This window comes from Cajanus cajan, chromosome 5 (genome assembly GCF_000230855.2).
Source record: "Cajanus cajan strain Asha chromosome 5, NIPB_CcT2T_4, whole genome shotgun sequence".
NCBI lineage: Eukaryota > Viridiplantae > Streptophyta > Magnoliopsida > Fabales > Fabaceae > Cajanus > Cajanus cajan.
The window spans coordinates 7,809,165-7,833,412 of record NC_138521.1 but is presented as its reverse complement, the minus strand read 5'-3'; the positions used below and the strand labels follow the sequence as shown (position 1 = coordinate 7,833,412).

Genomic DNA, 24,248 nt, shown 5'->3' with positions numbered 1-24,248 from the left:
GTTTATATATATATATAAATAATTTTTTAATTATATTATTAAGCGGGGCGGGGGCGGGGGGCGGGGGGCGGGGTGGGTATTAACATTCCCGTCCCAGCCCCTGCCCCCGATTTTATCAATCAGGGAAAACCTGAACCTGAACCCGAACCCGAACCCGATAAACATGGGTGTTTCCCGTCCAAACGGGTTCGGACGGGTACCCGCAGGGGCGGGTTAGATTGCCATGCCTATATGAATGCTATTGAGAGGATTTTGAGTTATTTAAAGTCTTCTTCCGAAAAACGAATTTTATTCTCAAATCATGGAAACTTAAAGGTAGAAGGGTACACTAACGCTAATTAGGTGGGTTCAAGAAATGATAGAAGGTCTACCTTTGGATATTTTACGTTTATAGGGGAACCTTGTAACTTGTTGGAGTAAAAAATAGTTGATAGTAGCTAGATCTAGTGTTAAAGTAGATTTAGAGGCATGGCACTTGGGGTATGTGAACTTTTGTGGGTATGAAATGTTCTGCTGGATTTAAGTTTTAAACCAAAACAAGCTATGAGTTTGTATTGTGACAATACATCAACAATAATAATAGCTTATAATCCTGTCTAACATGATAGAACAAAGCATGTAGAGATTGATAAACATTTCATCAAAGAGAAGCTTTAAGCTGGAATAATTTCCTTTCCTTTTGTAAGATTTGAATTGCAGTTAGTTAATGTTCTCACCAAAGGAGTGACAAACATGGTGTTTAATGAGTCTTTATTCGAGTTAATATGTGATATCCATGCACCAACTTGAGGGGGGTGTTAAGATAAGTAAAATATTCTATTTGCTAGATTAGGTAGTTAAATATTTTGTTTGTTGAAAATTATAATATCGGTATAGATATATATGGATATTATAATATCTAACTTACATCTATAAAAATATAATAAAATACATTTTACTATTTTATAACTGAAATTTGAAATATTTTTAGAGTTTTTAATGGATTAGATATAATAATATTAATTAAAATTATATTTTATTAATTAAATTTAAGATAATGTTTTTATTATATTAATTTGTTAAAAAATACACATGAAAATGTTTCATTTCATTAAACGTGGATACTGTCCAAATATGATCGAGAATCTATTCATTATCATTCCAACTTAAATGGTGTTGATTAAAATAAACTTATAATTATATCAATTAAGAAACATTAAATAAACCTTATTAAATATTTTTAATTACTTAAAAATTAATAAATAAACTAATAAAAAAGAAACCATTATTTCCCAAGATTTTATAACTTTGATTTTGTTTTTTTATTGGCTAGAAATTGCCTTTTGAACGTTCCACAGAACAGGTGGAATGGTAAGCTTACTTGTCTCCTGTACAAACACGAGGTGAGGTAAAGAATTGTTTGACCTTGTTCTTCCCTTGACTACTATATATACATAATAAACAATCTTCTTCGTCAGATCTCTCTCTTCAACCCTTTACCTTCTTCTCAGAATATTTGTTTTTGCTATTGTTCAAGGTTTGTTATTTCCTTTGTTCCAAGCCTTATATCCTTTTTCTTTTGTTAATGTCATGTTTGACATTGTTTTCATGCATCATGCTATCTATCATCCTTTATAAGTTTCATGTCATTGGCTTTTGGGGGTGGATTCATATGTGCAAATAATTTGTCTCTATGACCTTATTACCACTTATTAATATGTTTGGTAAACTTTTAAGTTTTAACATATCATGAAATGGCACAAATTTAAGTGAAATATTAGCAATGTTCATGATCGTGTTCTGATGGACCATGACTTATAAAAACATTTGGTTTGTCTTAGCCTTGTCCTGTGATTGAAGATGGCTGAGAATGAGAATGGTGAAGAAGTTCAATCAAATCGTCCAACTCCCCGCTTAAATGAAAGAATTCTTTCATCTTTGTCTAGGAGATCAGTTGCTGCTCACCCTTGGCATGATCTTGAAATTGGTACTCGTGTTGATTAGGTTACTTCATTGACATTCAATTTAACATACGATCACTTAGATCATGTTGCTAAATCACCTTGTGGCTAGGCCAAAACAAGGATTAGTTTGTTCTTACCCAACAAAAAAAAAATGGTTAATGTTCTTAGGTTTCATGTGCAGGACCTGATGCGCCTAATATTTTCAATTGTGTAAGTTTTGATTCTGGAAAATTACTGGTTGCTTCATTTTCTAAATAATGCCATTATTTATTTTCTTTTTAGTTAAGAAAAACTATAGGGGGTAAACGATGCAATGGACTATTTTATTGTGGTTGCACCGTGGGTGCAACTTTTATTGGCTTTAGGAAAAGCAGGTGTGAAGATCAACTACAAACCAACGTTTTTACACAGAAAGCAGAGTAGTCATGAATTATGAGAGTCCAAACACTCCATAATGTATGACAAGCCACCTTATCATCTTTTGGGATGTAATTTCCTAACAACAAACACAACCCAAATCAGCCATGCAAGAAGCATGTGAATCACATATTACTTATAAAATTAGTTCCTATAGAGAGCAAGCAACCTTGCCTGCACTTCACCTTTTGGATTCTAAAGAACAGTTTCCTGAACTTCATAAGTGGCATAATCTTGTGACTCTTTCTTAAAAGATTTTTCTATTTCTATCTTGTAACATTTTGAAATCTCCATTGGCTTATCTTTTCCTAATAACAAAATTCATGTAAAATTGTATCTACATTCTTGACCAAAAATTTTCCACTATAGCATGTTGTATGCTTGTTCAGTGGTTGCTACTTTCTTAGTTGCTATTTGCAGGTTGTGGAGATCACTAAGGGAAGCAAGGTCAAATATGAACTTGACAAAAAAACTGGATTAATTAAGGTATGAACCAATTGCCTGTTTGTTTTGAAAGTGCTATAATCTGAAACGATTTTATAGAGAAATCTCTTATTTCATATTTGGCAATCAACCTGAAAGCAACAAAATGTGTCGATGGTTAATTAGAAAAACATGAATGTACGAATTATCTCTTTATTTCTCAATTCTAACTTTTGCATTCCATTACTCGTCTAATATTAGATTCTTCTTACCTCCTAAATAATGGTTAGGTTGATCGGATTTTGTATTCATCAGTTGTTTATCCCCATAACTATGGTTTCATCCCTCGAAGTCTATGTGAAGACAATGATCCACTTGATGTCTTGGTTATCATGCAGGTATGTTCTTACCATTTTAAACTCATCCAAATTATACAAAAGGCATTAATATATAGTAAAACTAAAACGTGTCATGGTTCTCTCTTTATCAACAGTAAACTAAAAGTTGACATTGAATGTTGGTGATATATTAGGATCATATTGTAGGTATCATACATCAACTTTGATCCTTAGTTAATCACCACTTAATTATCAAAATTTTCCACTATCCACCTTAATTCAAAGAGAAAACAAGTGAAGCACTAACAATGTAAAGTAATTTTAAATAGTGATATCTGATTGATTGTTAGGTCGGGATACCAGCATTAAACTCTATTTCAAAAGATGGTACGAAATAAACTCAAGTGTTACATTAGCCACATTATGTGTTCAGATAGTATTTAATTTGATGAGAATGTTTGAGCTATATACCAATAAGGTTATATTCATTAGTAAACTTACTGATTCACTGATATGGTATAGGAGCCAGTTGTTCCTGGTTGTTTCCTGAGAGCTAGAGCCATTGGATTGATGCCTATGATTGACCAGGTATATTTATTAGACTTTTAGTTGATAAAACAATTTCCATTTTGTTCTAACTGTTTAGACAATAAAAAGTTTGTTCTATTGAAATAGGGGGAGAAAGATGATAAAATTATTGCAGTATGTGCTGATGATCCAGAATATAAGCACTACACTGACTTCAAAGAACTTCCACCTCATCGCCTCACTGAGATTCGACGCTTCTTTGAAGACTGTATCCTTAGCAATCTTATTCCAAGAACTTGATTTTGTTTAAGCTCAATTTAAATGTTCTTATAAAAATGTGTGCATATCTTAACATGTTGATCAGATAAGAAGAATGAGAACAAGGAGGTAGCAGTTAATGAGTTTTTACCTGCATCCACTGCACTTGAAGCCATCCAACACTCAATGTCAGTACCCATAGAGCACCTAGTTTAACTATTATTTCATTAATATTCCAATAACAAAAATTCTCTATCTAGTAGATCATTATCTCTCTACCATGCTTATTTAATTCTTTATGTGGTCATTCATGTCACTTATTTAACAAAAATATTTCACTACCTGCAATCTGCATAATTTCATCTCATTGTTATATATTGTCTTTGATTTGTTGCAGGGATCTTTATGCAGAATATATTCTGCATACCTTGAGGAGATAGACAAAAATACTATTATTTATAAATCAGAATAAGTCGCACTCTGGATGGCTATTTTGATGAAACTTTGTTGAATTTTGTATTGAGTTGGATACTAATACAGTTGTAATTTGTTTTACTAAGTGAAGAGAATCCATTAAATGGTATGCTTCATGTAGAATATCAATTGAGGGTTAACTTTTCTTATATTTTTCAATTTTCAATCAATACTTTGGTAATATATTTTTATTAGTTTTGATTGCAATAAATGTATAGTCCGGATAATTTGTATCTTGAGGCAATAAAAGTGCTTGTACCCTTTGTTTTACCACAGTTTCTTTTATTTTGTGAATTTTCATTACAATGTTGGCAAAATCCGTACTTAATTTGATCCGCTAGCTAAAACATAAGACATAGACACTATATTTTAAAATAGTTTAGTGTCTATGTATTATCAAGTTTATATGTCAGGTTAAAGAATTACAAACCCATTAATATAATCGAACTAATAAAGTTTAATATTTTTAAATCAAAATTTTATCTAAAAGAATTTAATGAATATGTACCATCAGTGTACAATATTTTACACCATCCATCGATTAAAAATAAGTTTTTATGAGATTTTTTAAAAAAATTATTATCAAAGCTAAGAAATTTATGATACATGATAATTTATGATTATATATATATATATATATATATATATATATTACATCCATATACTTTATTAAATATGGGTTGGATTATATATAAGGAGGAAAAGTATCTATACAACTAAATATGGAACAGAACCGTGATACTATCTCACATGAGAGGCTTGGCTCACGATAATGGGCCTGAAAAGATGTAATGGCAATATTATGAGATTGCACTTCATGCATGACCTTTTTTTACGACTACATCTCTTTATTTTTTTAAAAAATAAAATTTTAAAATATTCTTATTTTTAATTTTTAATTTTTAATTATATATCTCGAATATTTAATTTAACACTTCTTCTTTTTGGCACATCTCTTTCCCTTCTCTTTTCAGTTTTCACATGCACATCTTACTTTCTCTCACTTTCCCATTTATTTTAGTAAGTAGTTTTAATTCTTTTAATTTTTTACATTACTTTCTTCCTCTTTTCAGTTTTCACACTATTATTCTCTCTCTCATCTTTTAGTTTTGACACGCATTTAGGATATAGAATTGATTTTTGACAATATTATAAGTGCATGTGACTTCTTTGACAACATAAATTTAGTGTTTTCCAAAATTATGTTATTTTACATAATTCTGGAAAGTTTTTTTTTTTTTTTAGAATAGTAAATTTATTGTTCGGAAAGTACTTATCGGAAGAATGTAGAAAACACAATTCCAAAAACAATTTTTAGAACACTAAATTTAATGTTAAGGTTTCTGGAGGTGTGAAAGAGGAAAAAATGTTCAAAGAAAAAATGTACATCTGACTTGACACCTTTGAAATTGTAAAAAAAGTAACACGTGCCTACAATATTGTCACGCATCAGTTCTATAGTCCAGGTGCAAGTGAAAATTAAAAGAGCTAAGAGATAAGAGAATAATGTAAAAATTGATAAAATTAAAATTACTTATTAAAATAGGTGAAAGTGAAGGAAAAACAAAGGCGTGCAGGTAAAAATTGAAAAGAAGAAAAAAGGATGTGTGTGAAAAAGAAAAGAAAAGTGATAAATTGAAAATTAAAGATATAAAATTAAAAAAATTAAAGAATAATAAAAGGATTAAGGATATTTTAAAAAATAAAAATAAATCATAGAGGTGCACTTAAAAAAAATAAGAAAGTATATATATCATGAGTTTCGTAATTTTGGTCCAGCTGACTATAATGGGCCTGGAAAGGTGTCATCGTAATATTATTAGATTGTATGAACACATGCTATTTAAATTTCATGCTTCGTAATTTTGGCCCAACATATTTTACAATGGGCATGATTCTTAAAACTTGGAAACAATTAGTTCTGGGCCTGCCTCTTGTTAACAAATTCTTTACCTAGAAAATTATTCATACTAAGTAAGTGGGAAAGAAAATAAAAAAAAAAATACCTATGTTGTAATTGAAATATGTGCTAGTAGCATTGTTCTAATATTTATTAATTTATATAAAAAAATCTTGGTTGTCCAAGTAGAATTACGTCGGAGTCTCTTAAGTATGGTATCATACTTTAGTTTTGTAGACGAAAATCTTATATTAATTATCGATAAAATTGATTACTAAACAAAATTAATGCATACTACACCTACTATTTGCCTTACATTTTCCCTTGACCTTGCAAAAATAATATAATAATAATTTAGTGTTAAATTACAGTAAAAAATATATTATTAATATTGATATCGGGGATCATATATACTAACAAAATGATACATTACATAGTAAACAAAAATATATTCATATAAAAAAAATTGATATATTAGTATATTTCACCATAGTAATGTAGACTCATGTTAAGTATTAATAATTTTAACATTTAACATTTTTATTTATAAGTAAGTGATTTTTTTATATAATAAAATTATGGCTTATATTGTGTGTACACACATTTTATCATATATTGTAAATATAATTTTATTTTATTTTTTATTTATTAAAATTACAATTAAAACATTAAAATTTGAATTTAAGATTCTATATATACTATTTCAATTCTTATTATTAAGTTCAATATAATTCTACTTAAATTTAAAGAGATGGAATGAGCTAACTAATTAATTGATAAATCTATTAGCACAAAATTATTTTAGCTTAATATCGTAATTTTGAAAATAGGAAAGAAGATATGAAATGAATTGTATTAAAAAGAATGAGGGATAAAATCAGATTATCTTTTTGAGAAATTCCACAAAGATATAAGGAAACTAACACACACTGTGGAAGATGCCGTTCAATGTATATATACATGGTTCCCACAGATTAACTGAACTTTGCTTTAGTTTTTGATTTTTAGTTGGAAAAGAACTTGTCCAATGGCCAGCATATTTAAAGACATTTATTTCTCATGAAAATTTAACTATATAAATACAAATATGCAGGTACTATATGTATAAAATAGTAGTAAGTAATTAGGTGAAAAAGATAGAAAGTGAAATATGCAGTGACGTTGTGTGGGCATAATTTTCAAAGTGCATGTGAATCACGCATTCAGCTTTCATAGCATAAAAATGAGAGAATAAAGTGTGATTAGATTTGATCAGGTGGTCGGCGGTCCATATACATTGTCCTGCACTTTCCTTACCTAACTTGCATGCTATTGCTTTCAATATCATCCACACACTAAGCATGTTACAAATTCAATCTTCAACAGCAATACTCACAAATCACATTCACATATATAATATTGTCTTCCTACCTTGCTTTTCTATTTTATGGAAATATAATTTACTGTGCATAACCTCCTTTCTTCATGTGATCTGTTACTACATGCACTGGCAATAATATTCCCCTCTGGACTGGAGGAAGTAAATATTTTGGTGACATGTACACAACAGAGAACTTTTCATAGTTTTCTTCTTCTTTCACAGGGTGTGTGTATACTGTATAGTCAATTAGTGATTGATATGATGTGGATGTGTGTTGGCATCTGAGATCTGAGCAACACCGCTTGAATCTCATTCTCACCATTACTAATTCCTACATCTAATCAAAGTCTTACCAACAAATGTTTTCATGTCAAATTCATACATAACTACACCCTCATATCATGCTGCATGCTGTATGCCTGGGACAACATATGATTGAGACTTTAGATATTCTATGCTATTTATTCTAAGAGGATAGCATATATCTTATTACTTTTTCACTGTGCTGAAAAATCATGTTTTCAGTTAGTCAACTTTATATATATATATATATATATATAATACATCATCTGTTTAATGATTTTTAAATTTTTTTTTATAATTAGATTCTTAAAATAAATAAATAAAAATTGTTACCAAGTTCTTTCTCTATTTATTCTTATATTTAGCAATTTAATCTTTAAAATTTGGTAAAATATTTTTTATATTTTCATTTTTGGACGGCCACTTGCATAGTTAATTTATAAAGATTTTGAGAATTACGTTAATGAATAAGAAAGACTAGGATAATGTCAAAGATATAGCATTAAGAGGGGATTAATAATTAGGGAGTTCACATTAATTTTAATTAGGATACATGAATGATAACATATAATAGTAATTTAATGTTGTTGTCCATGTATGTGATATATAAAAAACATTTTATCAAAATTTATGAATCGTAAATAAATTTTTAATGGGGATTAAATTAAAAAAAAATAGAAGGGAATAATTAATTTTTTTTGTGGTGTTTCATGCCACTAGATTAATTAAAAGTGTTTTTTAAGAAGACAAATAAATTACATTTTAATTTATTGATTATTGTTCTACAATTAACCCTATTTAATAGTTTGACAAAATTAGGTTGAAAAATTAATGTTCACCCATTTTGACGTATATCATGATGGAAAAAAGAAAATGAAAAAAGAAGAAAAGGTACAAAGAAAAACAATAAATATGAAATGTGATATAATAAGAAATATAAGGAAAAAAAAAGAGAGGATAAAAATGAATCGAAAAGTGAAGTTTATAATTAAAAACTATTATATTATATATCATCACACCCTAATCTTTCTTGGGTAAGACTCAAGAGACTCTATAAGCTATTTAACCTATACCACATGGTGATCTTTGTCATTCTGCTCACATCATATCGGTAAGATACTACAGAAAATATATTTTATGCATGGTTAGAGGTCCTTGCACCTTATGAAATTAGATACTAGGGCTTATTGAGTACCTATAAATTTTTTGGACTCAGCAACATCAATTAACTAAAAGCTTGTAAGGTCATACTAAAATTGTTTAGTAAAAAAAGAGTTTATTTTATTAAGTTATAATGTTTTGAAATGCAAATTCATATAGCTTTTAACTTATTATTTTTATTCTATTTTTGTCATCATTATCTTATCATAATTCTTTTATTTATTCATCTTATAATAAGAAACCCTTAACATTGTTTTTCATTCCCATCAAATATCATTGTCTATATATGATGAAATATAATATAAATTTATTTATAATATCTCATATTATTTAATAAAAATATCTAAAAATCAGAATATAACAAAAATTTATTATCTTATTTTTAAGATGACAAAGTTATATAAAATAAATTAAAATATGAAAATAACAATATTTAAAAATGTATAATTACCAAAATTTAAGATGTACGTAGTTTTACATTATTATTTTATATTTATCAGCTAATTTAATATCTAATTTTACAAAATAAAACTTCAATATCTACTATTTTATGATCATTTTATTTTATTTTTACTTTCAATTCACTTATCTAATTCTATCAAACATATTTCATCTATATTCCTTTTTATTTATTCGTCTTTAGTAGAAACAAAATCTTTTTATTTATTTTTTCGTTAAAAGTTCAAAATTGCTAATCACTAGAAACCATATTACTACCTCTAACTATTTTTTAAAAATATTTTTAACACTTATCATAAATAGAAGAAAAATAATAACAAAAAAATATATTAAAATTACATTTAAAATAAATAAAAATATCAATTATTATATATTAAACATGAACTTTATGTGTAATCATCCACCATGATCCTACATTTAATGGAATCAACGACTAGCAGCGAAAATAAAACAACTACCTAAGGTTCATATATATATATAGTAATCCAAAGTTGTAATATGCAAGTTTAGGTTGTTGGTCAAACAACTCAATAAAACCTATAAGAAAGTAGCATCCAACTACACTACCATCCAATAACATGACTCTCCATATGTTTGATTTTTCCAACCTATCCTTATCCTACTCTTATGAAAAACATGATTATCACAATCCAACTACTAGGAAAACATACAAGGGTAAACTAGTGTATAAAAGAATAATTCATACAAGTATAGAAGTAATACAACTATACGATCCACAACATCATCATGTAAACCACACCACTAACCATTAGGGGTGAGCAACGGGTGGGTTTGGTCGGGTTCGGGTGAAAAATGTCCAACCCATTGTAAACCGACTTTGAAAAAATGTGACCCATATCCGACCGACTGAACTTTCGATTTGAGGCGGTTCGGGTTGAAACGGATTCGGATTTAAGCGGGTGGGTATAATCGGGTTTGAATTTTTTTGTAAACCAATTTATCTTAAGGAAGATGAAGCTTAAAACGATAAAAAATATTTTTAAAATAGTGTATAAAAATAGAATGAAGGTGACAATAGATGGTGTAAGTAGATTCGTAGTTGAAACATTTACAAACTAAAGAAGCAAAAATAAAAGATAACAAAGTTCATAGTTGTTACATGGAAAAGAAATATAAAGTTAGATTACAAAATCATAAGAAATCACAGTCACACAAAATGTACTCAAAATGGAGATAAGAAGATGGAAAAGAAAGACAAAGAAAGAAGCAAAAAGATAATTCTAAAAATGGACTAGCGTGTTGAGAAGTTGAATGAGGAAGGAGAAGACAAAATAAATATCTAAGTTATGAGAAAAAGGAAAAAAATAAGTTACAAATTGATGGCTATATTATACTTGAAATAAAGATTTTTAAGTTTGGACCATTGTTGTTTAGTTATACAAAAGTAATAAAAATTTAAACTTATATCATTTTCGGTTGGGTTCGGTTTTTGGCGGGTTTAAAAATTCAAAACCGAACCCGCCCAATATAACCCGTATAAAATCAAAATTTTAACCCGATTTACCCATAAGACCCGCCCGAACCCACCCAAAAACAATATTTTTTATCGGGTTTTTCGGGTTCGGTTCGGGTGTCGGTTTAATGCTCACCCCTACTAACCATCTCTTTTATAACATATCAACACAACAAATTAACACCTCAACATGGTATCAAACAAATTACAATTATAGACAATTTAACAACATATAAAAATTCATATATGTCACCACATCAATGCCTCTTAACCATGTAATTGACAAGTATATGAACAATGCCAATCACACCACATCATATGCACAATGCCTCAACTATATGCGTCGTCACACATTCACCTACGAAGATCTCCTACAGCCAAGATGTATACTAGTCTAAGTGACTTGCCCAATCGAACCAACCAATCATTTTACACCTACTAGATCAACATATTCAATTGGGAAACCAATCCCTACAACATGATTTCTTGAATGTTGTCACTTAAACTAGGAAAACCTAGTACCATCATCAGGTATAACATAGCTAGGTATTTGCCTACCATGACATTGACATCATTGACCAAGTCATCTATCGATTTAGCTCGCTAATTATCCTCATGATACCACGTTCCTTTCCAGTAATCAGATAATAGTTTTTGTCATCAACTTCATACCTTACTTAACATAATGGACTAAGGACCTAGAAGAGACTCAACAACTCACTCCAGGAGACAATGCCTTTTTAAGGAGGGATTTCCAACAATTGGACTCATAGAGCACCACACCAATATCCACATTATGAGATATCTAACTTTTGAAAATATTGTCATTTGTAGTCCTAAGTTAATCAACGTGCCTAAATACCTATAGCATTCTCAACATCACAACTAAACAATTCAACAGTTATAATTCATCTATACGTATATTATCCCAGATCAATATATATATATATATATATATATATATATATATATAGAACCAATAATCACCTATTATCATACAACATGCAACAGATTCACCTAACCTATTCATGTTCATCGTATCATCAATCAAAAAACAAGAATTTTCAAAGTAAATTGCATTGATGCCACACACCTTGCACTTGATGCCATTGAGGTTGGAAACACTTTATCTCACTCACGTCTAGTGCCACTCAACTTGCACCCCGCGTGGAAGAGATAGGGAACCCGTTGGCCCTCATGGCTTGCGTGACAAAAACTGACTTCCAACCTCATTTTAGGCAAGATAACATGCCCAATGTGACCAAGTTAGAGGTTTTTCTTTCTCTTCATGTCTAATGCCACAAATCCTGCATCTAACATAAACAAAACAGAGAATCCCTAATTTGAGTCATATGTTCGATGTCATGAAGGCACACTTGATGCGATAATGAGTTTTGCACTTCTAGACTCACGAATTTGGCTCATCCCACCTAAAATCTTGAAGATACCAACATGTAACAATAATTAAGACCATTCACCAAATATTCGCCTTTATAACTCAAAACACCAAAGCTCAACCCTTCCACCATTCAATCCAAAGTTAACCAATACAACCATATTTTGATGACAATCAAGCAACATACAATTCATACAATCCAACTATAGCTTCTCTTACATTGATGTTAAGAAGAAACGAGAAAAAGGAAGAAGAATAAGCTCCGAGCTTCGAAAAGTTTTGTACAGCATCACAACCTTGATTCTCAACTACGAGCTTTGAATCACACATAACAATGATCCTTTACAACTCTCGAGAAGATGACAAAAAGAAGAAATTTTTTTACAACTTTAGAGATTATCTCACAGTTTCTCTCTAAAGTTCTCTAAAAAATGAGCTTATGAGGATCAAATCTCAAAAGAAATCTTATATACTTCTCTCCTCAAGATCAAATTGGACCTCTACTCTCATAGAAACTCTTTAAAATACTTAAAGACTCATTGGAAGTTTTTTAACTCTCAAAATCTCTCAACCACACCTCAAAACAACACATACCACACACCACATAATTACCACATAATTACTGATAAAAACACAATAATTAAGGAGAACGTACAATGTTATATTTTTAAGATTTTTCTACAAGAACATTTATAGGGATTTTTTTTAACTTCTTGTATAATTTATTTTTTATTTATCATATTTATTTGTAAATTAAATTAATTATTATATATTAAATATGAATTTCTATCTTGCATGAGAATATTTTAGGATTTTTTTATCAAGAGTTTTTCTAAGAATTTTTTTTTATCTTCTTATGTAATTCAATTTTTTTCTATCATATTTATATTAGAATTGAATTTCACTACAAGAAAATTGTCATATAGTGACACACATCTTATAATGACATTATACATGTCACTAAAAATTACTTTTACCCACACAATAACTACAATATATGTCAGTATATTATTAAAATGTGTGGGTATAGACTATAGTAACACACAAAATATGTTGTTAAATCGCATTCAAAATCAATACTAAAATTGTGTGTAACTATATGTTAAATAAACATATACCTACATATATTGTACCTATAGTAACACTTTTTGTATGTCACTATATATATGTAACATTTCTTGTAGTGTTTTAATATTTTTTTAAAACATTCTTTTAACTTTTTATCTAACTAGTATAGCATGTGCAATGCATATGTTAAATGTTTATTTTATATAATTAAAATTCATAATAAATTATATATACAAATAAATATTATGTATCAGTATATAAATTAATTTAAAATTTGTATAAATACATAATTTTAAACATATAAATTATATTTTATATTTTTGATAAATAATTAATATTGTAGTACAATACTATGATAATAATATATATTATAACACAATATCATTTTTATTTATTGATAATTTATTTTAAAATATTAAAATTTAATTCATAAATAAAAATTAAATTAGATAAAAAGTTAAAAAAATTCTTAAAAATTCTCTCATAAAAGAAAATTTTCTTAGATATTTGTGTTTAATATATAGAAGTAGATATAAAAATTAATTCAATTTTTACTTATCATATTTATCTATAAATTAAATTTTAATAATTTAAAAATAAATTAACAATAATTAAAAATAATTTTATGTCATAATATAAATTATTTATTATAAATATAAAATAATTTATATATTTTAAAAACTTATTTATAAAATTTTTAAATATAATATTTATTTATAGTTATAATTTATTATAATAAACACTAAAACACTAGTTAATTTATAAATGTATTATTATAAACGTTCGGCATGTTTTCGTCCGAACTAGACACATTAAAGTTCAAAATAGCATTTATCCTTCTTTTCCTTTCGTTTTCTAATTTTTTTTTTCCTTTGTCTTGTTGGCTGCTAGCTGTAATCTCAGGACTTATTCCCACGTTTGAAACATGCTAAATTATTTCAGTTCTGATCTTAAAGTAAGTTGTTATATGATACCAACACGGTATGCTATAATTAATAATCTCTTATTCTTTTTATAATAATCAATATAAAATATTTTTTTAATTAATTTTTGATTTTATAAAAATAGCATATGTTAAAGTTATTTATCTTAATTTAATAATAATAGTGAAATCACTACAATAAATGTTACATATAATGACATACAAAAAGTGTCACTATAAGTACAATACATGTAGGTATATGTCTATTTGACATATAGTTACGCATAATTTTAGTGTTGATTTTGAATGAGATTTAACAACATATTTTGTGTGTCACTATAACATATACTCACACTTTTTAATAATATACCAACATATATTATAATTATTATATGGGTAAAAATAATTTTTAATGACATGTATAGTGTTATTATAGGGTGTATGTCACTATATTTTCTTGTAGCGAATAGATCTTAAAAATCTTAATCAATATATAGAATGCGGGTTTTTTGGCATGGACCATTTAGTCTGTGGGTTAAATAGATTTAATAGTGGGTATGCAGGCCAACTCGTGAACATTTTTGTACCAAATATTTTTTTAAAATAAATGAATTTGACTTTTTTTACCAAATAATTTTATCATTATTTAGGTTACCATGAATGACAGTGACAAATAACACTAAAGTGTGTAATATATTGATTCGTCGATGTACATGGTAGTATAACATTGTCTTGATGGTTGCATTGGAAGAACTTAACTATATAAATGTGGGTAACACTTTAAGACTAATTTTGATAGAATTGTATTATTATTTTACATTTTAATTAGATCTTTGCATAGGTCTAAATTGGATCAAACATATAAATGTGGACAAATTTTAATTTAGATGGATTTTTTTTTTTTAAATCCATCACCTTTTTTTCCCTTCCTTTTAATCTTGCTGGCAACAGACATATCCATTAGACTACAAACTACACAGTGCAGATACAAACCTAATTTTTCTTTTGGCTTATTTAAAATGTGAGCCTATATGGACAAGTTACTTAAATTGCACACAGGTCTATGCAAATCAAGCCTAGATAAACGTGCCAGCTCGTATATTCAGCTAATTTGTGTTTTCACAATATTAAGAGTAATTTTGAAAAAAAAATATAAATTTAGGATAAATTATTATCAACTAAATTCAACATTTTTCTTAATACTCATGAATTAACTAATAGAATTTTATAAATAAAGAAAAAGAGACCAGAGATAATATATAATTGTGCATATAAAAAAATAGTCAAGATATCTCATTATTTTAAATAATTTTCATTCTTTAAAGGGATTCATTCCTAACTCCCATATTCTTGATTGAAAATCACAAAGAATAAATTTATATTTAATTTGTAAAGAGTGTTTATGAGTTGAATTGATTTGAAGTTGGAAAATATTTTTAGCATACTAAATCAATTTGATTAAGATTTGGTTTGAGTTATTGAGTGATCATAAAAAATAAATAATTATAATTTTATATTTTATTTTATTTATTAAAAATTGACATACAAAAAATATCATATTATATATATATATATATATATATATATATAATATTTTGTCATTATAATATACACTTGCACTTTTTTTATTATCAATTATGACTCTATGAAAATATAATTGTAAGCAAAAGAAATTTTTAGGGAAAAATATTATATTATTATAGAGTTATATCATTGAAAAAAAATTTAGTGTCTATTATGAAAAATATTATATAATAAACATATATAGTCAACTAAACACACCTATTAATACTAGATAAGATCATTAAAAATATTATAATGGAAAGAAAGAAAATAAAACAGTATATAGAAGAAAAAGTTATATACTAAACTCCAAAATGTATTAATCCAAAAGTTGAAAAATAATCGATTGAATCATCTGATATGTTCATTTGAAAATAAGTAATTTTTAAGACTTAATTAATTATATAATTAATTTAATTTGATTTTAATGTAACAATATGATCCAAATTTCAAAACCAATTTGGATCTATTTAATTAATTTATTCAACAATTCCTATTGATTTATTCATTTCTTCAGGTATAGTGAAGAATTTAAGACTTTGAATTAGTGAGAACAATTGTTTTAATAAAAATAAAAATTAATAATAATCAACATCATCTTATATTAGAAGATAAAAGTGTAAAAAATAATTATCAGTGAATTTAATATATAAAATTAGGAGCTATAAAATACAATTTTTTTTTAAATATATACTATTAATTTAATTAAAATGAAGATTACATCTATCTAAATTAAATGAATCTAAATTATATACAGTATATTGCTTTTGTTTTGATATTTGATATAGGTACATTTCATGTAAATCTCATCTCAAACTTTATTGAAAAGTTATTAATTTGTTTTTAAATAAATAACAAGGGAACTAGTTATTCAATTATTTAAAATCCTAATATTCTATAATTAATTTTATTCATTTATATAGAAATACTCATACAATTTGTTTGTAATAAGAAATTTAATTTGTTGTCAATATTTATATTTAGTGGTGCGAAGTTAAATAATAATTTTATTCATTTACATTAATTTTGATGTTATTATTGTAATTTTGATGATGAAAAAACATATCAAACAATTTTTTCATGTACTTAAATAAATGGCATGGTGAATGCTATTTATAACTATTTAAACAATATTACGTTATCTTGAAGATAGTTATGTATCAATTTGGGCATGATGTGTTCCTCATGAATCATGATATACATTGGGGGCCAAATTTAATTAAATATAGAAAATTGTCGAGGTGCAATAATTTATTTATAGGGTCACATCTGGGTATGACATTATTATACGCATCTGTTGGACCAACATTATCTGACATAAGAGTTTTCGACCATCATATTATATATGTGAATATTATCATCTTTAGCAAAATCATAATAGGACGGCAATAAAAGGAGCAGTATCTAGTTAGATAGCTAGGCACATAATATATTATAATATGTATGATAACATTCAACCACTTCTAGTTTATTACATGCATATACACATGAGTTGCCATTATTAGCTACCTTTCAATAGATGTCATTATTTCACAAATCCTGTTAAGCTAATTATAGTGAGAACTTTTAAAGGAATTAGTAACCCTCAATGGTTAAAAATTGGGCAATTGAGAAGGATCTTAAATTTAACTTTTTTCATATAATTAAGATAGTATGGAACCCCATGTTGTTCTATGATTCAATTTTTAAGGATAAGAGAGAAAAAGAGGAAATTGCCTTCTGTAACGACCCGCCACGGTCTCTACAGTTAGTGGAATCGCACTACAACTAGTTAACTAAGAGAATATTAAACTGGATAACACATACATACAGGCATAAATATAAAGATCGAAATAATTAAGTTTCTGTATATAAAATATAGCACCATATATGTACAGTCATCCCAAAATATTCCTTAGTGCCGGTCAAGCACTGACAAAAAAAATGTTACCCAGAATGGTAACTCAAAACACGAGACTCAGCTCCTCGTCTCACAACGATCATCTCTACTCCCAAGCTATCCCTGACCTGCTCCCATACCAAGTATGATCATCGCAGTTCCACCACATGGAAAACAGAAGGGTAAGCTAGAATTCAAAGATCAATAATACAAGTACAGAATAAAAATTCTATACTACACATGCATCCCAAACCCTCTGCACCTGACAATGCAAACACTCTCCCCGCAGCTGTAGGTCTGGGTGGCCTCGGGGCACTCCCAGATGAAGTCGCCGGTGTCTGACAATCTCTAGAGATGTGGTCTGGCCTACCACATCTGAAGCAAACATTCCCCGGAAGGGAACAATCTCTCACCATATGTGCTCCTCCACATCGATAACACCGCATCGACTGTGCTCCGCCCTGAGGAGTAACAGGTCGAGGTCCCCTACTAACAGCTCCTCTCTGAGACTGTACAGGTCTGTCATAAGGTCCCCTCTGCTGGCCTCCCCTCCTGGACCCAGATGATCCCTCCTGAACTCTAGCAGCCTTACCGCTGCTACCACCACTCTCCAAACTCTCAACAGTCTTTGCCTTCTCAACCAAGGCAGGAAACTCTACTATGGACATGGGGACTATAACCCTCTTCAGCTCGTGCCTCAATCCCTCCGCAAACTTTCTACATCTTCAAGCCTCAGATATGGCCTGAGAGTAGAAACGAGCTAGATGCTCAAACCTCATAGCATACTCAGAAACAGACAAGCTTCCCTGATGTAATCTCATGAACTCTGCCTCCTTAGCGTATCTAACGCTATCCGGGAAATATTTCTCCAAAAAGACCCTCCTGAAGCAATCCCAGTCAACAGGCACACCCCTGCTCTCTAACATCTGCCTGGTGCCTCTCCACCAGTACTCAGCCTCGCCCCCCAGCATGTAAACTGCATAAGCCAACTTTCTCTCATCAGAAGATCCTAAAACACTAAAAATCTTCTCCATATCCCTCAACCACTGATCCGCCACATCAGGATCTGAATCCCCTCTGAACTGAGGAGGCTGACATCCCCTGAACTCTGCTAAATCTCTCCCCTCCTGAGAGACCACCGGTCTAGCTGCATCAGCCGCAGCTCTAGCTGCCTCAGCCGCAGCTCTACCTGCCTCCATATGAGCAAAGTGAGCACTCTGCTGCTGCATCGCCATGGCTATCATCTCCATGGCCCTAGCAATCTGGTCATACTGGGGTCTCACCATACTACAAGAATTCAAACATCCTATTAGTAACATAATACCCCCACAATTCACCAAAGGCTAACACATATCAGAGATATGACACAACAGAAACCTAGAAGGATCACTCCCCACATAGTATCCTAAAAGACTCGACCGGCTCTGATACCATAAAAGTGTAACGACCCGCCACGGTCTCTACACTTAGTGGAATCGCACTACAACTAGTTAACTAAGAGAATATTAAACTGGATAACACATACATACAGGCATAAATATAAAGATCGAAATAATTAAGTTTCTGTATATAAAATATAGCACCATATATGTACAGTCATCCCAAAATATTCCTTAGTGCCGGTCAAGCACTGACAAAAAAAATGTTACCCAGAATGGTAACTCAAAACACGAGACTCAGCTCCTCGTCTCACAACGATCATCTCTACTCCCAAGCTATCCCTGACCTGCTCCCATACCAAGTATGATCATCGCAGTTCCACCACATGGAAAACAGAAGGGTAAACTAGAATTCAAAGATCAATAATACAAGTACAGAATAAAAATTCTATACTACACATGCATCCCAAATCCTGTCCCTAAGGAACCTTTCATCTCAATCAATCATTCATTCACCAAACATGAAGTCAAACACCACACTTCATCATATTAATAATCATGCAATGAATGCAACTCATGACAGATAGGCATACATATCAATCATCTAATGCGTCGTCACGCATACACCTAGGAGATCTCCATAACAATAGAGCTGTATAAGTGACATTCCATCCTACCGAAACCACCCCAACCGTTTTCACGCCCAATGCGCCCGCTCGGTCACAGCTAAACAGGATATATAATCCTCACTCGGGTTTACTCGGATGATGTCACTTACACACTTGGAAGTCCAGATCCACCGTCAGGTATAGCACAGCTGGGTACGGCCTTACCACGACCTTGACATGCATTAACCAAGTCAATTGTGGAGTTCGCCCACCGACTATCCGCAAGGATCCACGCACCTTCCCGAGTACTTGGTTAAGGGAATAACCCTCGACCTCATACCCCGCTCCAACACTAGCTAAGGACTTAGAGGAGACTCACCCAACCCAGTGGCCTATCTGAGCACCACTCTCCCAAATCCAGTGGCCTCCCAGAGCACCACTCTCATATATTAGTGGCCTATCCAAGCACCACTCTCAAGAGACTCTATGTGAGCTCTTCCAGTTCGAAATATTTTTCCTCTCCTCAAGTCCTAGGCTAGACTCATGCCATAGGCATCACATGCAATCATGCATCATACATCATAATGGTCTGCCCACCATCATGATCAACAACCATACACATGTCATAAGACATCACATGCAATAATGCATCATACATCATAAATGGTCTACCTACCATTATGATCAATACATACCATATGAACGTATCATATTCAAACATTCATATATATCATCACAAAGCATACATATGAATCACACCTCACCATACATCATATATCATACATACATGATCTAAAACTTCAACTTTAAACATGCATAAGCATCAATTCATTCATAAATATATTCAAGCACAGTGCCGTCAACTCGCGCCTGGCCTAACACCAACCCAAGAGCTCTAAGCTCTTCCACGCCTGATACGCTCAACCTGCGCCCGGCCTAAAACTATTCAGAGAGTTCAAAATTCTCATCCAAACTAACAAATTCAGCCACATGCAAACAATCTAGCTTCCCTTACCTGAAGATTGGCTCAGATAGCCAAAGACTGAATCAAAAGTATAATTTCCCCTCGAGGCTCAACTCGAAACTTCAGTCCTCCCAAAACAAGCTTTCTAATCTGAAATTCAAGAAAAGACAGAAGGAGTTATTGATCTAGAGGAGAAAAGGAGTTAAACAGAGAAATTTGGGAGAGAAAGGAGCTCACTGACCCAGAGACCTTCTCTCTAAAACTTCTCTCTAGAACCATAACTCCTCACGGCCCCCCCTTCACCCCTATTTATAGGCAATCCGGAGTGGCCAGAACGGCCCGTACCGATACCGGAACGGCCCGTTCTGAACTCCCAGATCACGCACAAAATCCACGCCCAGAACGGCCTGTTCTGAAAACAGAACGGCCCGTTCCGGGACTCATCCAGAACAGCCCGTTCTCCCTCAGGAACAGCCCGTTCTCCCTCCGGAACGACCCATTCTCCCTCCGGAACGGCCCGTTCTCCTTCCTAGAACGGCCCGTTCTCCTTGCCGGAACGACCCGTTCTCAACTACAATATGTAGTTCAATTCAGTAGTGTGGAACGGCCCGTTCCAGTTTGGGAACGGCCCGTTCTGGGCTACTGAATCAGCCTTTTTTTTTTTTTTTTTTTACAATGTTACAATACTCCCCAACAAATAAGAATTTTCGTCCCCGAAAATAGGCTTACCTGAAAAGAGGAATGGATACTGTTCCTTGAACCGACTCTCTTCTTCCCAGGTTGCCTCACTAGTAGCTGCATCCCAAAGAATCTTCACTAAGCTAATAGACTTGCCTCGAAGCTCTTTCAACTTGTGATCAATTACAGCTACCGGTCTCTTCTCGTAAGTTAAGTTTTCTCTAACTTGCACCTCATCCATCTCTATCACGTGACTCGGGTCTCTGATGTACTTCCTCAACTGTGAAACGTGAAACACATCATGCAGGTTGGACAGAATAGGAGGTAACGCCAACTGATAAGCTACTGGACCTACACGACGAAGGATCTGATAAGGACCAATGAACTTCGGTGTGAGTTTCTTGGCCCTTACAGCCCTTCCCACTCCAGTAGTGGGTGTCACCCTGAGAAACACATGCTCTCCCTCCTCAAACTCTAGAGGTCTCCTCCTCTTATCAGCATAAGACTTTTGTCGATTCTGAGTAGCTCTCAACCTCTCCTGAATCTGTCTCACCATCTCAGTAGTCTGAAGAACTAACTCTGGACCAACCACTACTGACTCACCCTCCTGATACCAACATAATGGAGTCCTACACCTCCTGCCATATAGAGCCTCAAAAGGTGCCATGCCAATACTTGCATGATAACTATTATTATAGGTAAACTCTACCAATGGCAACACCTCCTCCCAGCTACCCAGATGGTCCAACACACAAGCTCTCAGAAGATCCTCTAGTGACTGAATTGTCCTTTCCGACTGACCATCTGTCTGTGGATGATAGGCGGAACTCAACCTCAATCTCGTTCCCAACGCCTGATGTAGAGTCTGCCAAAACCTTGAAGTAAACCTTGGATCTCTGTCAGAAATAATACTGGAAGGCACTCCATGCAGCCGTACTATCTCTCAGATATATAACTGTGCAAGCCTCTCCAAGGACCACCTCTTGTTGACAGGAAGAAAATGAGCACACTTTGTCAACCTATCAACAATCACCCAGATAGAGTCACTGTTCCTAGTTGTCCTAGGCAATCCAACCACAAAGTCCATAGTGACACTATCCCACTTCCACTCAGGAATCTCCATCAACTGTAAAACCCCTCCGGGCCTCTGATGCTCAATCTTCGCCTTCTGACAAGTCAAACAAGCGGCTACAAACTCTGCTATCTCCTTCTTCATACCAGGCCACCAAAAACTTTTCTTGATGTCTTGATACATCTTAGTCATACCAGGATGTATGCTAAGACGACTCATGTGTCCCTCCTCTAGAACAACTCTCCTCAACTCTGAATCACAAGGCAGACAAATTCGACCTCTGAATCTTAGAATCCCATCAGTACCAAGCTCAAAACCAGCTGCCCTCTCAGTACCAAGTAATCCCAAAGTCCTTAACAACTCTGGATCCTGTAACTGTTTAGTTCCCACCTGCTTCAAGAACTCATTAGTTATGGTGATCATACCACAGCTAATGTGATCCTGAACAACCTCCACCTCTAGTCTCAAATCTCGGAACTGTTCAATCAACTCCAACTCCCTAATCATCATAGCCGACATGTGAATGGATTTCCTACTCAATGCATCAGCTTCCACATTCGCCTTTCCAGGATGATACATCAACTGGAAATCGAAGTCCTTTAGAAATTCCATCCACCTCCTCTGCCTCATATTCAACTCTTTCTGATCAAACAGATATTTCAAACTCTTGTGATCACTGTATACACTGAATCTCGCACCATACAGATAGTGCCTCCACGACTTCAAGGCAAATACCACAGCTGCAAGCTCCAAATCATGAGTAGGATAATTTCTCTCATGGGTCTTCAGTTGCCTCGAAGCATATGCCACTACTCTCCCTCCCTGCATCAACACACAACCTAACCCCTGGTGAGAAGCATCACAGAACACATCAAAATGCTCACCAGTGTTAGGTAACACCAAAACTGGAGAAGTGGTTAACCGTCTCTTTAGTTCCTGAAAACTCTGCTCACAAGCGTCCGTCCAAACAAAAGGTTGATCTTTTCGAGTCAGTTGAGTCAAAGGCATTACTATTCGAGAAAAACCCTCAATGAACCTCCGATAGTAACCCGCCAACCCAAGAAAACTCCTAATCTCTGTAGCAGTCATCGGACGCTCCCACTGAATCACAGCCTCCACCTTGGCTGGATCTACTGCAATCCCCTCTGCCGATATCACATGCCCCAAAAATCTCACCTCGGACAACCAAAACTCACACTTGGACAGTTTGGCATACAACTGTCTCTCTCTTAACACCTCCAAAACCGACCTCAAATGCTCACGGTGATCCTCCAATGATCTAGAATACACCAAAATATCATCAAGGAAGACCACCACAAATCTGTCCAAGAACGGTCTAAAGATCCTGTTCATGTAATCCATGAACACTGCTGGAGCATTAGTGACACCAAAAGGCATCACCACATGCTCATAGTGACCATACCTAGTCCTAAAGGCAGTCTTCGGTATGTCACTCTCCTTCACCCTAATCTGGTGATATCCGGATCTCAAATCAATCTTTGAAAACACTGAAGCTCCCCTCAGCTGATCCATCAAATCATCAATCCTTGGAAGGGGATATTTATTCTTTATCGTTAATTTATTCAGCTGCCGATAATCAACACACAAACGGGCCCCACCATCTTTCTTCTTCACTAACAGTACCGGAGCACCCCAAGGAGAAACACTGGGCCTCACCATC

General features: G+C 32.2%; 2 protein-coding genes across 2 annotated transcripts; one reads left to right on the top strand and one right to left on the bottom strand.

Annotated features, from left to right (window-relative positions):
• Positions 1–1,376: 1,376 nt before the first annotated feature.
• Positions 1,377–4,651, top strand: LOC109796614 (soluble inorganic pyrophosphatase 1). Its single transcript, XM_020356319.2, has 9 exons — positions 1,377–1,516; positions 1,821–1,966; positions 2,125–2,153; positions 2,781–2,846; positions 3,074–3,181; positions 3,644–3,709; positions 3,797–3,917; positions 4,014–4,095; positions 4,305–4,651. The coding sequence occupies exons 2-9, from the start codon at positions 1,840–1,842 to the stop codon at positions 4,345–4,347; spliced, it is 642 nt and encodes a 213-aa protein (XP_020211908.1). The 5' UTR covers positions 1,377–1,516; positions 1,821–1,839; the 3' UTR covers positions 4,348–4,651.
• Positions 4,652–18,114: 13,463 nt separating this feature from the next.
• LOC145958211 (uncharacterized) lies at positions 18,115–21,354 on the bottom strand. The gene is made up of 2 exons (XM_083074862.1): positions 20,869–21,354; positions 18,115–19,153 (listed from the first exon to the last, which is right to left on the bottom strand). Exon 2 carries the CDS (start codon positions 19,150–19,152, stop codon positions 18,592–18,594), a length of 561 nt encoding a protein of 186 aa, XP_082930988.1. The 5' UTR covers position 19,153; positions 20,869–21,354; the 3' UTR covers positions 18,115–18,591.
• Positions 21,355–24,248: the final 2,894 nt, after the last annotated feature.

What these genes read in the sequence shown, in the direction of transcription:
- LOC109796614 (XM_020356319.2), top strand. Translation starts at nt 1,840, where the DNA reads ATGGCTGAGAATGAGAATGGTGAAGAAGTTCAATCAAATCGTCCAACT. An exon ending in AAAAAACTGGATTAATTAAG is followed by an intron (nt 2,847 to 3,073) that starts GTATGAACCAAT and finishes AATAATGGTTAG; the next exon opens with GTTGATCGGATTTTGTATTC. An exon ending in ATGTCTTGGTTATCATGCAG is followed by an intron (nt 3,182 to 3,643) that starts GTATGTTCTTAC and finishes GATATGGTATAG; the next exon opens with GAGCCAGTTGTTCCTGGTTG.
- LOC145958211 (XM_083074862.1), bottom strand. Translation starts at nt 19,152, where the DNA reads ATGGTGAGACCCCAGTATGACCAGATTGCTAGGGCCATGGAGATGATA.